Genomic DNA, 16101 nt, shown 5'->3' on the forward strand with positions numbered 1-16101 from the left:
GTCAGTCCTGTCAGCGAGTAGGAAGGTCAGCTAACTGAGCCCGAGGTGAGAGCCCGGAAAGCGAAGCGCTTAGTTCCTTAAGAGTCATCCCGGGAATTCAATTAAAGGAGAGTCAGCAACTCGCTAGAAGAAAGATTTGATCTTGTCCTGACCGTTTCGTTTTAGGAGATCGAACCAACCACAGAACTAGTACCAAATACGTAGATTTTAAAATCCAGGTTTTTAGTTTGAAAACAGTGTAAAAGAGGGTCATGATCAAGCTGCTGGTATGCTGTCCTGACAGCGTTTCTTGGATTTTAAGTAAGAAATTCAGGTTTTAAAAATCTCTCGTGCATCTTAAGATTTCTAAAACCTGGAAATATAAGAGGATCTGCTACTCTTTTGCTGACGGAAAGAAGGGTGAGAAGTCAAAAAACGAGTAAAAAACGAAGGCTGGTCCGCTTATTCTCGTCTCTTAGCAACAATGAAGAAATCCCGGATTCCGGGTATCGAAACGGGCCTTAATATTTTCCCGAAATGTCGGCCAAAATTTTGTAGGAGATAAAATAGGCGTTTTATTTTATTTCGTTGGATTTAAGTCAAAATGATGAGGACCAATCATGATGGGGAGAACCCATTTATTCGGTCCCTCGACCGGTATTACCATTGCCTCGCTAGCCTGACTCTAAAAATATTTATGAAAATAATGTTTGAAATTTGAAAAAAACAGTATTTAAACGTGGTGTATAAATGTAGACTAAAAAGTTAGTGGCATTTGCTATTGTCCTTCGCAAAAGGTGTTTGGCGGGAACATCTGTTGCTTGAGAGAGCAGCCACATAGGGTCACTTTCCAACAGATTTTGTCAATATTCACGAGGTGGCTGCTCTCTCATGCAACAGATGTTCCGCGAAATGCCGTCTTTTTGCAAGTAGTAGGACTCACCATTTTACGCCCATGAGCAGGCCCACCATCTTCACCCAAATTCATGGGTAGGATGGCCGGATGGGTCTCACCATTTTACACTATGTGTTGATAGAGTGGTTCCCACCAACTCCACGCATAGGTTGCGTGGAGTGGGGCCAAATTTTACCCCATGTTTTGATAGGATGGGTCCCAAAATTAGTGAAAAGGCGTAGATTTAAGAAAGGATACTATTATCATTTCCCAAATTAAATGAAGGTTTTTATTTGGAGAAATTGTATGAATTAAAGAAAGGTTTTTATTTGGAGAATATGATGCCCGACCGTCAAAATGTAAAGGGCGGAAGGAGACAAAACCTGACTGCCTTGGTTTTTAGCCAAGGACAAGTAAAAAACTGTGCTTTCCCTTGGATTAAAAATCAAGGGAGAGAGGGTTTGTCTCTCTCCGCCCTTTATTTTGACGGTCAGGCATCATATAATTTCTCTTTTATTTGATCGAGGAGCTTTTTGTCTTCTCAAATACAAGGATATTCTCTACATTTTACAATTAAAAAAGGAATTTGATAGGTACCATCTTAGAAAGCATTTCACGGACCGGCTGTTGCATGTGAGAGCAGCCACACGGGCTCAGATTATGTCTTATTCATTTGTTCATCTAAGGTGGCTGCTCTCTCATGCAACAGCCTGTCTGCGGCGATGGTCCCTAGCAAATTCGATTAAAAAAAATTAGCATGGGTAGTTTGGTGACAAATTGATGGGAAGGTTGGAGCTGCAAAATTCACTCAAATGTGATGACTCCATTTGAATAGAAGACTGTTTTTGCAAATAAGGCAAAGTAGGAGACTTCTTTTTCAAAATAAACCATAAAGTAACTCCAACCAAAGTTGCATCAAAATAGAGGCTTTCAAGAATTAAAGCCATGACTGAGACAGCATTCGGGCATTAGAAAGAGATGTCTCTGGCGTTCACATATTTTCAATGGTCATGGCGTATAAGTTTTGGCAATGGAGAAAGGAGCCATAGAATAATAAGTCATTCTCTCTGTGTTTCCTTTTATAATTGTGAAGAAATATTCCTACGGGGTTTACTCCAGGGGCCCACAACAGCACATCTTGTCTCAGAGATGAGTCCTCTAAGCAAATGGTCCAGATAGATCACGGTGGGGCCCATGTATAATGACTACTATCTTTCTCTTTCTGGTTGATCAGATGAGCAAAGAATCTTTCCAAACGAACCTCTTGCCTGGCCATATGTTTTGATCGATTGGAACCGTTGATCGGATGGGCCATAACAAGATGTCATTTGATGCGTACAAATAATCAATGGCTTGGAATCATCTCAAAAGTAGAACTTTTTCATCACTAGTGGTAGATGCAATGGGATAAACTTGTGATTTCCGGTGGGCCCATGTTGTTCAAAATTGTGAAAGTGTCAGGCTCAAAATGACTTTCCACGAAATTGCCTAGAAAATCCCATATTAGGAATATTCCAAAATAATCTCAATATATCACCTCCCATATTTCAACTTGAAAAATTCGAGTTCGTATGGTATTGGTAAAAAAAAAACGTAGTATAGAATCAAAAACACAAAAAATTGGGTTTAAAATTTTATTCATCTACAAAACCAGTTTTAATTATAAATAAAAGGCATTTTTTCCAGAGTTTAAAAGGACATTTGCTAACTATGGTTTGACATTGAGGCTGCTTGTTCATTACTCGTGTTCTTACTAGAAAATAAGAGAAAATGAAAAAGGAAGGGCATTGTTATTTTGTGGATTATTGAGCTTGCACCATGCATTGTTGGATCAAATATTGGTAATTTATTTGATTGTATTGACATATGATGTGACGTGCCTTGAGTTATAGTCGCTGTCGTTTAAGGGTGTGTTTGGCTAATTTTTTTTTACAAACGTTTCTCCTATTTTTCTTGATTTTTAAAATTATAAATAAGGAAAAACATGTTCGTTCATAAATTGATTTTGTTGTTTTTCCATCTCTGGAAGCACCAAAAAAAGAAATAAAAAGTCATTTTCATAATGGAACATAATTCACGAGGTGGAATAGTTATTTCAATTATTACAAAATTATTAGCTGGTGGAATTTATTGTCATTTGTCTTCAACACAATCATTATCCATCCTAAGAACATGACAGGACATGGACATCTCTTAATTTCTTCGAAAGAAGGGAAATGACGGATTAAAATCCCCCACCCCCGCGCCGCGCACGGTTATTCCTTAAGTTCTATAGGCAAAGAGAAAAGTTAGAGGGGGTGAATTTATCCTTTCCCGGGAAGAATTCTTTCTTCCATTCGTAATCTTTACAACTTTTTTGGGAGATGATAAATACGCCCCCTCTCCAGAGAAATGCGCCCTCTTTTCAAAATCCTTTCAAAAGAGCGCATTTATCCCAAGAGGGGGGCGCATTTATCATCTCCCTTTTTTATTTTCTATCATTTCTTATATTTTCCCTATTTTTGTGTCATTTCTCTCTTCTAGAAAAGAGGGCGAGCCTTGGCTCAACGGTAAGGTTGCTCCATTGTTACCTGGTGGTAACGGATTCGAGTCACGGAAACAGCCTCTCTGCAAAGCAGGGGGTAGGCGGTGTATATATAGCCCTCCCTAGACCCCGCAATGGCGGTAGCCTCGTGCCTCGGGCCACCCTTTTCTCTCTTCTAGAGAAGGGGTATATAAGGGAATGAGCCTCTAGCTTAGTTGGTTTGACAACATTAGGCATCATGTTCAATCCCCTATACTTGAAAGGAAAAGAAGAAAAAAGTAAAAGAGAGGGTATTTTTATTTTGTACATTGAGATTGCACCCTGAATCGTTGGATCAAATTAACATAAAAAACCAATATTTTATCTCATTCAAAAGTTCGGCTGAAATTACCGAAATTGGGTCGAAATTTTGGGAGAATATTAAATAATGAATAAAATCCAGATTTTTTGATGAAATTCCATAAATTTCGGATTTCAGTTGAATCAAATATGATGTGGGCTGAGATATATTCGCTGCTTGGCTATTTTTTTTTATATACGTTTCTTGATGATTTATATGGTGCCTGGCCGTAAAGTCAAGTGTGGGCGGAACCACCTTTGATATTTGATCCAACAGCAGACCACTTTTTAAGGATTTGCCGTTGGATCAAATATCAAAGGATTAGCTTCCTTTTGTCATAGGGCTGGCAACGGGGCGGGTCGGGGCCGGATGTTGGGGTCCCCTACTCCTTCCCCTCTGCGGGGAATTTTCCCCCTCCCCCTCCCCTCCCCACTGCGGGGATGGTGGGGAATCCCCCTCCCCTCCCCACGGGGAATATCTAATCCCCATCCCCTCCCCTTCCCCGCCCCGCATCCTTCGAGGACAATCACTTTACTTTCTCACTTTACTTTGTTAAATGTTAGGTTTAAAACTAAAGATTTGCTAGGGACAATCACTTCAGGCATGTTGCGGCTTGGCTATTGCATGTGAGAGTAGCCACACAACCCACACATAGGCTAAGATTTTGTCTTATTCATTTTATTAACCTGGGGACAAAGGTGGTTGCTCTCAGGTTCATTTAATTGATCAATAGTCCCAGCTCCCTAATTCCCAATCCCACTTGCCAAAAAGTACTGTACGTGCCACACCATAGGAAGATCCAAACCGTCCATTTGATGGGCACACCATACTACCATAGGCATAGGATGATCCAAACCTTCCACTTGATGGGCACATTGTAGGATGATCCAAACTGTCCATTTGGTGGGCCGCAACGTAAATAGGTTGTGACCCAAAAATCATTTCCATAGGATAATCCCAACCCTCTAATCTATAGAGGAATTGCATATTATGATACCTTCTATAGATCGGAGGTTGCAATCATCCTATGGAAATGATTTTTGGGCCGCAATCTATTTACGTTGTGGCCCATCAAATGGACGGTTTGGATGATCTATGGTGTGGCCTGTAAAGTACTTTTAAATTGTAGCCTATCAAATGGACGGTTTGGATCATCCTATGGCGTAGCCCATACATTACTTTTTGAAAAATAATGGACTATATGAGCGCACACCATATAAAATCTCATCACTCATCAGAGAGATGTTGCCTTTATTTGGGGGAGGGAGATTTTCAAAGAATTTAATGTTGCCTTACAGTGATGGTTCGATGGAGAGATTTTAGGGATTTTTAAGGGTAATATACTAATATAATGAGGGACAATGCCCAATGGATTATGGGTGAAAGAAAACATAAAAAGCTATTTCAGGGACAAAACTGTACTAATGGAAATTATGAAAATTTTTGGGGAATCTTGTAGATATGCTTTGATCCAAGGGGTTTCTAGTAGTTTTCCCAAAAAAAAAAACACTTAAAAAATACAAGAAAAAAATGGCATTAATGCGGGGCGGGGCGGGGCCAACTCCATCCCCTTCCCCGCACCGGGGAATTTTTTAAATCCCTTTCCCCACTCAAATCGGGGAATCCCCTCCCCAAGCGGGGCGGGGCGGATCCCCGCTTTCCCGGGTGAAATTGCCAGCCCTATTTTGTCATTGATACACTGACGCTGGGTGATCAAAAGCCAAAAGGGGCGTAAATATCACTTCCCAAAAAAAATGTACCATATTTTATAAACAATGACCAAAATACAATCTTATACCAAAATACTACGTCCTCATTAGAAATGACCAAAACATTAAAAAAACCAAAACACCCCTATTTCATAAAAAATAGTCAAAAGTTTCTTATCTCTTAGAAAATGACCAAAATGCCTTATCTCATAGAAAATTGACTAAAATACCCCTTCCTGATGGAAAGTGTCCAAAATACCCTTGAAAAGAGAGTTTGTTTATCCACTGCAAATTTGATTGATTTACAGGACGCACTTGCAAAAATCACCTTCAAGGGCACCCTTATTGGTTGATTTTTGCAAAGTCAACACGGTTTCCACTTTTCTAGGCACCATTCACTTTTTTCTCGCCTCACTTTGTATAAATTAACCAATAGGGGCGCTCACTTTGTATAAATTAACCAATAGGGGCGCCCTTGAAGCTGATTTTGGCAAAGGCGCCCTTTCATCTATCATTTCTCCCATAATTAATATAAAATTGAAAAAAATGCTGTACAATAATGTGGTGTGAACAGGATTTTTTGCTTAATAATCAGGATCAAATTAATGGATAATATAGATTATTGGCCATGGAGCCTGTGGGCCCCAATTATGGAGAATTTTCTAACCATTTGAGTTGAGAAATGATATGTAAAATCTAGTCTTCCTTTGGCTTAGTCGTCAGATATGACCACAGTGATATTTTTCAATAGAAACCCATCCACGATGAGTAAACAAACATGGACGGTTCAGATTGAAGAAATCACCATGCACCGTAAATTTGGATGGCAGAGATTTTTCGCAGTCTAAAGAATTGACGGTGCCTTATCATCGACACGTGTACGGTTGAAAAATGAGCACTCCTCTTTCTTCATTGGCTAAGATGGTCGTTGCTGAGTCAGCTGCTGGTACAGAAATGGATAAACGTCGCCAAAATATTAGGAAAATGAGAAGAACGTGTAGACACGTGGCACAATAAGGTTAGCCTCTGTGGGTCCCATTTCTTGGAAATAGCTCGTGAGTTGAGAAATGATATGTAAAATTTATAAAGAATGTCACTTTTACTATTAGCACTAGTCTTCCTTTGGCTTAGTCGTCAGATATGACCACAGTGATATTTTTCAATAGAAACCCATCCACGATGAGTAAACAAACATGGACGGTTCAGATTGAAGAAATCACCATGCACCGTAAATTTGGATGGCAGAGATTTTTCGCAGTCTAAAGAATTGACGGTGCCTTCTCATCGACACGTGTACGGTTGAAAAATGAGCACTTCTCTTTCTTCATTGGCTAAGATGGTCGTTGCTGAGTCAGCTGCTGGTACAGAAATGGATAAACATCGCCAAAATATTAAGAAAATGAGAAGAACGTGTAGACACGTGTCACAATAAGGTTAGCCTCTGTGGGTCCCATTTCTTGGAAATAGCTCGTTCGGTGTCGATTCCTCGCACTCGTCTCTGCACGAGATGCAACGGGGCCACTTCAAATCTCTCTCTCTCTCTCTTTCGACAATTCTCTTCTCTCTCTACAATTTTCTCTCTCTACAATTGTCTCTATAAATAGTGGACTTGTGGTAGAGCTTCTGATATGTGTCTAGTGTTTCACCAACCCAAGTGTTTTTGCTCTTTTTACTACAAAAACGTTGATCTTTTTTCCACCATTTTCTTCATCATCACCTTATACTCGTTCTTTTGTTATTCTGTGTTTTTTGAGAGAGATTTAGAGGAGTCATGTGTGGAATACTAGCAGTTCTAGGTTGCTCGGACGATTCTCGGTCGAAACGCGTCCGAGTTCTCGAGCTTTCTCGCAGGCAATCTCTCTTCTTCTACTTGTTTTTTTTTAATCTACCAGGTGGCTTTTGGAGATGGTATAACCACCCTTGGTATTCAGAGGCCATTCCTTCAGCTCCATACGATCCACTGGTTTTTAGAAAGGCGTTTGAAGATGTGAGCAACTCAAATTCCAATATTTTTTGAAAGATTTTCCACTGAGAAACCTCGAAATCAAATTCCATTATTGCACAAAAAGAGTAGTTAGCTTCACATATTTAGAGATTCCTAAAGTGCCATAGTAAAAAAAATTGCATATATTAATCTTGTTATGATAATAGAAGCCTACATAATAGAAATGCATGGTGTCCTTTATACATATATCTCTTATATGCTTCCTTTCTTTTTTCTTCCATCTATGTGCGATGGGGTTTGCTCAGTGCATTCCTTAGTTTTCATGACTCTTGTTACTAAAGAAATGAATTCTTCTTGTACATTTCACAGGCTGTGATTAAGAGGCTGATGACTGATGTACCCTTTGGTGTGTTGCTCTCTGGGGGGCTTGATTCATCATTAGTTGCCGCTGTTACAGCACGTCATTTAGCTGGGACCAAGGCTGCCAAGCAATGGGGAGCACAACTTCATTCCTTTTGTGTTGGACTCGAGGTTAGCATAACATGCCTTGTTATACCTTTCCCCTAAGTAGAATTTCAACTAGGGATTTACTACAAATCCAATTTCCTCTGTTTATTACTTAGGGTTCATCCGATTTGAAGGCTGGGAAGGAGGTTGCAGATTATCTTGGGACCGTTCACCATGAATTTCACTTTACTGTTCAGGTAGCTGAACTAGATTTGTCTTCAAGTTGTATAAAATGGATTTCATGTACATTTCTTTTTCCTTGAAGTTAAGAAATAAGGTTTTGTGGTTTCGGTAAAATGGCAGGATGGTATTGATGCCATTGAAGATGTTATCTACCATATTGAAACATATGATGTAACCACAATCAGGGCAAGCACACCCATGTTTCTTATGTCTCGCAAGATCAAGGCCTTAGGAGTAAAGATGGTTCTCTCTGGTGAAGGTTCCGATGAGATATTTGGAGGGTACTTGTATTTTCACAAGGCTCCTAACAAGGAAGAGTTCCATCGTGAGACATGTCGCAAGGTGCATATCTGGTTCAACTCTGTGCTTTCACGTGACTGTTACATTAGCAATAGATTTTTGTTATAAATGGCGCAACTTAGAATCCCTGTTTCCATCTGAAGTAAATTCTAAGCTTGGGCTTATGTTTACAATTCTATATCTTAGCTAATGGTAGTGTAAATATTGGTTAGCATTCTCACGGTCAAATTAAGTCCCAAATTTTGCAAAGATTACTCTAATTTTGGCCTCCTTGTTGATTTTTTATTGAGATTACTCTTATTTTGGCCTCCTTGATTTTTTTATTGAAACCTTTACATTTTAATCCAATTTTCAATTGTTTGCTGCTACATTCTCTAGAAATTTGTTGTGGAATTCCTTACACGAGAAAGGTCCTTTGATGCAGTCTTTGATGTTACATGGATTTTGCAATTATGTCAGAGATTGCAATCATATAATTTTTATAACTGTGGTCAATAGACTGTTAATACTGCTGTCTCACAGATAAAGGCCCTTCATCAGTATGACTGCTTGAGAGCTAACAAAGCAACTTCTGCATGGGGTTTGGAAGCTCGTGTACCATTTTTGGATAAACAATTCATAAATGTTGCAATGGATATTGATCCTGAATGGAAGATGGTACATATGGAACTTGCATTATTATATACCATCACATCCTTAAGAGAAACAATTGTTGGACAGTGAAAACTTTTTATCTGGGTATAGATCGTTGGTTTATATAACTACTAAATTTCCTATAAAACTAGCAAATTTCCTATAAAACTAGCAAATTTACTATTTCTTTTTATATCTATAGTCATTATTTCTAAATGTTTCTTAAATACAAATTTACTATTTTTTCTATATGTAATCATACCTTTTAAAAGCTTTTAAATGCATTTCTGTGTATGTGATTTGTGTCAGATAAAACCAGATCTTGGACGGATTGAGAAGTGGGTGTTGAGGAAAGCTTTCGATGATGAAGAAAATCCTTATCTGCCAAAGGTCAAAATCATTTTGCACATATACATGTAAACGCTAATTATGTATGATAATCTAAAGAAAAAAGGTCTATTCCACAAGCATTGACACTTAAGATGCGATCCCTGGATGTGTGTGTAACTTTATGAACATAGCTAACAACGATACCTTTTTTTTTTGTTCTGCAGCATATTCTTTATAGGCAGAAAGAGCAGTTTAGTGATGGTGTGGGCTACAGCTAGATTCATGGACTCAAAGCCCATGCAGCTCAACATGTAAAGTCTCTCTCTCTCTCTCTCTCTCTCTCTCTCTCTCTCTCTTTTAACTCTCTTTTATCTTTTCCAGGTGACAGATAAAATGATGCTCAATGCAAAACACATCTTCCCACACAATACACCTATCACCAAGGAAGCATACTACTACAGAATGATCTTTGAAAGGTTCTTCCCACAGGTAATTAGCTGAAACTAGGTTTGATTATATAGAAATATGTTATGGTGGAATTATAAAAAATTGAATTCACTTTTCTTTCAATACAGAACTCGGCGAGCTTAACAGTCCCAGGGGGTGCTAGTGTTGCTTGCAGCACAGCCAAGGCTCTTGAATGGGATGCAGAGTGGTCCAACAACCCTGACCCTTCAGGTAGAGCTGCCTTGGGAGTCCATGTCTCCGCATATGATCCGATACCTTCGTCAATTCCACTTGGGAAGGTCTCTTCTAAGATTGTTAACAAGAAGCCAAGGATGGTTGAACTGAATCCCCCATCCCTCACAATTACAACCTAGTATCTTCTATAAAATTATGTTTTAAGTTGTTAATAAAACTTGTCATGTATGAAGAAAGTATAGTTGTTTGTAGACGAGTATGTACTCTTTATGTATATTTGAAATTAATTATCTAATGCATGAATGGTTTCCTATTTTCATATTGCTTACGAATATTAATAAATTAGTTGATTCCATGTATCGGGCACTCCAGGCAAACACCAATGTATGCAGTCGGTGTAGTGTTGCGGATCTGAATTTGGCTCCTCTTTCAATTACTTCCCTTGTGATTCTGTGTAAACCGATGCATGTCCGTCTATCCGGTGCTCTGAGAGTTGTGTTATGTTGATGGAGGAGACAAGAACCTTCATTTTATCAACTATACTATCACCATATTCATCTGTCGATCGAAGCCCATCGCATAAGGCATTTCGTGGAATGGCTGTTGCACTAAAGTGCAGCCAGCCAGCCACCTCAGATGATTTAAATTAATAAGACAAAATTTGAGCCTATGTGGCTGCTCTCTCATGCAACAGCCGTTGCGTGAAATGTCTTATGCGATGGTCCCTATCAAGTCCCTCGTGGCCACGTTTGAATACCCACAAGATTTAGATTTGGATTTCTCACTTTTGCAGTTGAGATTTGGAACTCGATCAGATCCTTAGATTTCCAAATCAGCTACAACAGTGAAAAAAATCTGATTTTCAAATATGTTCTGTAAGACATTATTTGGAAATCAATATTTGTGGCAATTACCTTCACCCTCGCTGCTCCTTCACCTTGCTGCAGCAGCAGAGTGAGACCTCTCTCTCTCTCTCTCTCTCTCTCTCTCTCTCTCTCTCTCTCTCTCTCTCTCTCTCTCTCTCTCTCTCTCTCTCTCACGCATGAGGTATCCAAACGTAGCCTATATGAATTCAAGGCTTGCTTTTAAACTTTGTAGGTTTGATTTTCAACATCTAAGACGAATGGCTTAGTTATTAGCGTTATTTTACTTTCAAAGGATAACAATAATAAGTAAAGAAAGATTTGGTTTGACAACCATTGAAACTTCTAGTACCACAATGCTTGGGAAAGAAAAATGTACAGGAAGAAGAGACTACAAATTATGGGTCTTGCTTCCTTCTCATTATTCAGAGACAAGTTTTCATATTATGTGAAGTCCTATGACAAGCTTTAGCAGAACACAAAATTGAAGTTAGTAGATAAACAGTTTGGACCTGCTTCTGAATGGAAAATGCTACAAACCATGTTCCGCCAAATGTCATTGAGCACACCTTCATTGGATGATCCAACACCCTTGATGCATAAGCCTCATTTATGTTACGACCAAGAAATGATAATCCATTGATTTTTGTAGTTCTTTATCATGGGCATGGGATGTCATTTGGGATGGGACCACGACCATGTGGGTCGCCTCATGATGCCCAATGATCTTTGATTTCACATACATGTCCATGTGTGAGACTCAAAAATTGCTTGTTACCATTCACCGCGAAAATGACTTCTACCTAGTCATTTTTCCTGAAAAATATGGCATTCATGGTTTTTTTATTCTTCTTCTTGGTGATGGAAAAATGAGGTGGAGCTCATCCTTGTATCTCTTCTACTCTACCATGAGGAATGTTAGTCTTTTTATGACGTAGGACAATAGATTACTATTTATTTGGTTTTTTCCTCTTTGGAAAGCTAGTAATGAGTTAGTTTATTAGAATTTGTTTCCTAAGTGTAGTAGGATTACACTTCTAATTATAGGTGTTCTAATTTTAGGGCTTTCTTTTAAGAAAAGTTTACTAAGTTGGAAATTGCATTTCTTTTATTAAGACATTGTAAGCTGTAGTTTTAAATGAATCATGGAATAATATCAAAGATGTTTGTCTCTCTCTATCTCTCTCTCTCTTCTTCTTCTTCCCTTTCCTAGTGGATTCTAGGGTTCTTCTTCCTCTTCCTATAGTAGATTCTAGGGCAATTATCGGATCTGCGATTCCACGTTTGATCCGCTGTGTTATTTTAGTACCAACTGTGGTAGTAGTTATAGTTTTCTTGGTGGCTTGTTTCCGCGTAATTCATCAACTGCTGGAAAAGGGATGCTAAGGAAACTCATCAAAAATTGCCTAGTTCATCAACTGCAAAGGAAACTTGCCTAAAATTACCTATAGAAAGTATTTCAATTTCTTCATTTCACATCCCCCTCTACATTGAACTCTTCTTCCAGCATATGGGATTAACTTCAACAGAATCTGAGCCTAACTTGGGCCCTCATACAAATTGGAGCCTTGGAAAAGGTTCCCACAGTAAATCAATCAATCTAGGTTGAGTGATGGAGCTAATCCAAATAATCACACATTTTATATAATAGGATAGGACATTTAAATAAAAAAATAACCCAATACAAAACATGAGGTAATCATAAATTACAGAAAAGATAAAGAGAGCGTACAGAATACCACTTGGAGGGAAGTAAACAGTCCAACAAAAAACTCCACCACAAAGCCTACGTTTTGAATGTTGAAGCTAAAGGATAGAAATATCATCTTCTTAGAAACAAAATAAAGTTCAAATCCACTTTCATGAGCCTATACTTTGCCTTTTTTAAACCTCACAAAATTGTTAACTATTACATAATAAATTAGGAGGCATAAAGATCTCTCATTGAACCTTCATACTCTTAACCCTCTATAATATACTACTGTATTTTTACATAGAAACTTGAGTATGTTGTGATGCTTTCTGGTTCACTAAAACAAATGTAAAGTTCATCAAAACTTATATTTGACTTGGGAACCAAATTTGTTACATTGTTCACAACCTTTAGGAAGTGTGTTCAAATTGGAAAATACACTGGATCCTGTGAGAATACTTCTATAGCCCCAGCAATGTAGAGAGCACAAATCAACAACTGCTGGCTTCATGAAGCCAATTTCTTCCCTTCAATGTCTTGCCTTTGAAAGAGTGGCATTTTTTTTGGTTAAACTCACCGCCTTGACCATGCTAAGTGGGTCCAGGTATGGGATCTAATTCCATCAAATGTAGGCAGGATTTTGTCTTGAAGGTAATTTGTTAATACGATCAAGATGAAGATGGTGTTGGATGCCATCTTACTGTTGGATAATAATCTTGGGGTCAAGTAGATTAGTTCAACAATTTAAATGAAGTAAATCAAGTAACTAATTGGAATCACATAAGAAAATGAAATTACCGGTGGTGATCTTAATTGCGATCCTCAAAACCGTTAGCAAGATTCAAAGCAAAATATAATGGAAATGAAATTGAATTTGAAATAAAGTTGAGTGGTAGAGGCACGTTATGGATTAACGCTACCCTTAAGATAGATTATCGCCCCACCATGAACGGTATGCAATCGGGTTCTCTTGCGACCTATCTCCAGGATACAACACCACTATCTTTTGTCTTTGACGGTGTGCACGCACCGGCTCGGACCTTGCGAACAATCGTTGATGCCAAATTATTTGCCCACTTGAAAAGAAACTTGCAAAATCTTGAAAAGCTTAAAGCTTGTAAACATGCAAAGTCTTGAAAAGCATAAAGCTTGTAAACACAACTCAAGAAACAAGAGAAACCAAGGTGAGGAATGGAGATGATACACTGTTCGTTACAATCCATATGGCTGCCGTTGTACAACGGTCACAATAGGCATTGCAAACGACTAAAATTTTAAATGAGAGTAAGGTTGTAAACACATTATAATATTACAATGGGAAAACGCATAAAGCTTTTAAGTGCAATAAAATATTATAAAGAAGTAAAACGGTAGCATTATAAAATTATAACCTTTGAATTTTCATTCACATACAGACAAAAAACTTTTAAGACGTTAAATGCTAAAAAATAAATAAATAACTCCAACACTTACTACCCAGCCCAAAATGATATTTCACCAGAGTTACTTGTCTTCACAGTTTGAGTTTGAGATGTCTGTGCATGACTTCCAATATGAGACTCTTGGGCAAGCCCCAACACTACCAATGTTGACCTAATATAATATTCACATTTCCAAACTCCAATATATCAGTATTGAGGGGGGAGTTAAATTGGACAAGAAAGAAAAACAGGGTCCGCAAGAACCTTGGTAATGATGATCGCCGTTTGGTTGGTTCAATGCATTTTCAAGCTGTGATGTTGGTAACTGGTAAGAACAAATGATATTCCAATGTCAAAATATACATGAAACAATCTCAAATTGTATAATGAGCAATATGACAAGTCAGACTAGGGGATTTAGATAAAAAAAGAAACATCAGACCTTGTTCACTGCGGATATTTTACATAGTTGATTTCCTACATTTTTTTCAATAGTGATAGCCAAAAATATCAACAATGAGAACACCATACGATCAATGTAGAAAGTAGAAACACCGTTCAACTTAAATGGACATAAAAAAGATAAGACCCATATAGCCATTTGATAGACATCGAGGATTAGGGAAGCATGCATGTAACAGTTGATAGCATTTTGGGAGTCAGATATACCCTTCGGTCCAAAATGGAAAGTAAAGCCAAGATGTGCAAATACATAATGACTAAGTTAGAGTGGCAACGGTTTCCCCATCACGAACAACAAAGAACTTCACGAGGGTTCAAAACACTGGAACCACTATTTAAAAACTTTGAATCAATCATTGACTCGCCCAGGTTGATTCGATTTTTGGCCCAACTGCGTTAATCATAAACTCCCTGGGCTCACTGGAGTCAATAAAAAATCGGGTTTACTTTAGGAAAGTTCTTGTGCAAGGATGAGAAATATCCAGATTTAATCTACCATTTCCATCAAAGTTTAATATCCAATTCAAAATACCTTGGTCCTAGAGAAGAACACGCTGGTCTCATTAGGAGTCACTGTAGAATCAACCCAATTGGCCCATGTCTTCAAACCCATCCTATAAGCAGTCGGTGCTTCAAGCTCCTCAAACCCTTCTTCTCCATTCGAAAAACCTAAAATGATAATTATAACATAAAACAGATCACTTAGTTCAGAATGTTTAAGAATTATAACATCAAGCTTTCGATGATGAAGAAAATCCTTATCTGCCAAAGGTCAAAATCATTTTGCACATATGCATGTAAACGCTAATTATGTATAATAATCTAAAGAAAAAAGGTCTATTCCACAAGCATTGACACTTAAGATGCGATCCCTGCATTATTTATTGATGTATGTGTAACTTTATGAACATAGCTAACAACGATACCTTTTTTTTTTGTTCTGCAGCATATTCTTTATAGGCAGAAAGAGCAGTTTAGTGATGGTGTGGGCTACAGCTGGATTGATGGACTCAATGCCCATGCAGCTTAACATGTAAAGTCTCTCTCTCTCTCTCTCTCTCTCTCTCTCTCTCTCTCTCTCTCTCTCTCTCAATACTCTGTTCACTCTTTCTTTTAACTCTCTTTTATCTTTCCAGGTGACAGATAAAATGATGCTCAATGCAAAACACATCTTCCCACACAATACACCTATCACCAAGGAAGCATACTACTACAGAATGATCTTTGAAAGGTTCTTCCCACAGGTAATTAGCTGAAACTAGGTTTGATTATATAGAAATATGTTATGGTGGAAATATAAAAAATTGAATTCACTTTTCTTTCAATACAGAACTCGGCGAGCTTAGCAGTCCCAGGGGGTGCTAGTGTTGCTTGCAGCACAGCCAAGGCTCTTGAATGGGATGCAGAGTGGTCCAACAACCCTGACCCTTCAGGTAGAGCTGCCTTGGGAGTCCATGTCTCCGCATCTGATCCGATACCTTCGTCAATTCCACTTGGGAAGGTCTCTTCTAAGATTGTTAACAAGAAGCCAAGGATGGTTGAACTGAATCCCCCATCCCTCACAATTACAACCTAGTATCTTCTATAAAATTATGTTTTAAGTTGTTAATAAAACTTGTCATGTATGAAGAAAGTATAGTTGTTTGTAGACGAGTATGTACTCTTTATGTATATT

At 38.3% G+C, this 16101-nt stretch overlaps 2 protein-coding genes and 1 long non-coding RNA gene across 3 annotated transcripts; 2 read left to right on the forward strand and 1 right to left on the reverse strand.

Annotated features, from left to right (window-relative positions):
- The first annotated feature begins 8019 nt into the window (after positions 1–8019).
- Positions 8020–10292, forward strand: LOC143878649 (asparagine synthetase [glutamine-hydrolyzing]-like). The gene is made up of 7 exons (XM_077380911.1): positions 8020–8096; positions 8203–8424; positions 8905–9039; positions 9325–9405; positions 9570–9656; positions 9727–9834; positions 9921–10292. The coding sequence occupies exons 2-5, from the start codon at positions 8281–8283 to the stop codon at positions 9621–9623; spliced, it is 414 nt and encodes a 137-aa protein (XP_077237026.1). The 5' UTR covers positions 8020–8096; positions 8203–8280; the 3' UTR covers positions 9624–9656; positions 9727–9834; positions 9921–10292.
- LOC143879101 (asparagine synthetase [glutamine-hydrolyzing]-like) lies at positions 9739–10166 on the forward strand. Its single transcript, XM_077381289.1, has 2 exons — positions 9739–9834; positions 9921–10166. The coding sequence occupies exons 1-2, from the start codon at positions 9739–9741 to the stop codon at positions 10164–10166; spliced, it is 342 nt and encodes a 113-aa protein (XP_077237404.1).
- Positions 10293–13992: 3700 nt separating the features above from the next.
- LOC143878648 (uncharacterized) lies at positions 13993–15115 on the reverse strand. Its single transcript, XR_013251069.1, has 3 exons — positions 14959–15115; positions 14229–14289; positions 13993–14136 (listed from the first exon to the last, which is right to left on the reverse strand). It is a non-coding gene; the product is annotated as an uncharacterized LOC143878648 (long non-coding RNA).
- Between the last annotated feature and the right edge of the window lie 986 nt (positions 15116–16101).

Source organism: Tasmannia lanceolata, unplaced genomic scaffold (assembly GCF_043159265.1).
Source record: "Tasmannia lanceolata isolate RefF3 unplaced genomic scaffold, GAP_Taslan_0.1 ptg000006l, whole genome shotgun sequence".
Lineage (NCBI taxonomy): Eukaryota > Viridiplantae > Streptophyta > Magnoliopsida > Canellales > Winteraceae > Tasmannia > Tasmannia lanceolata.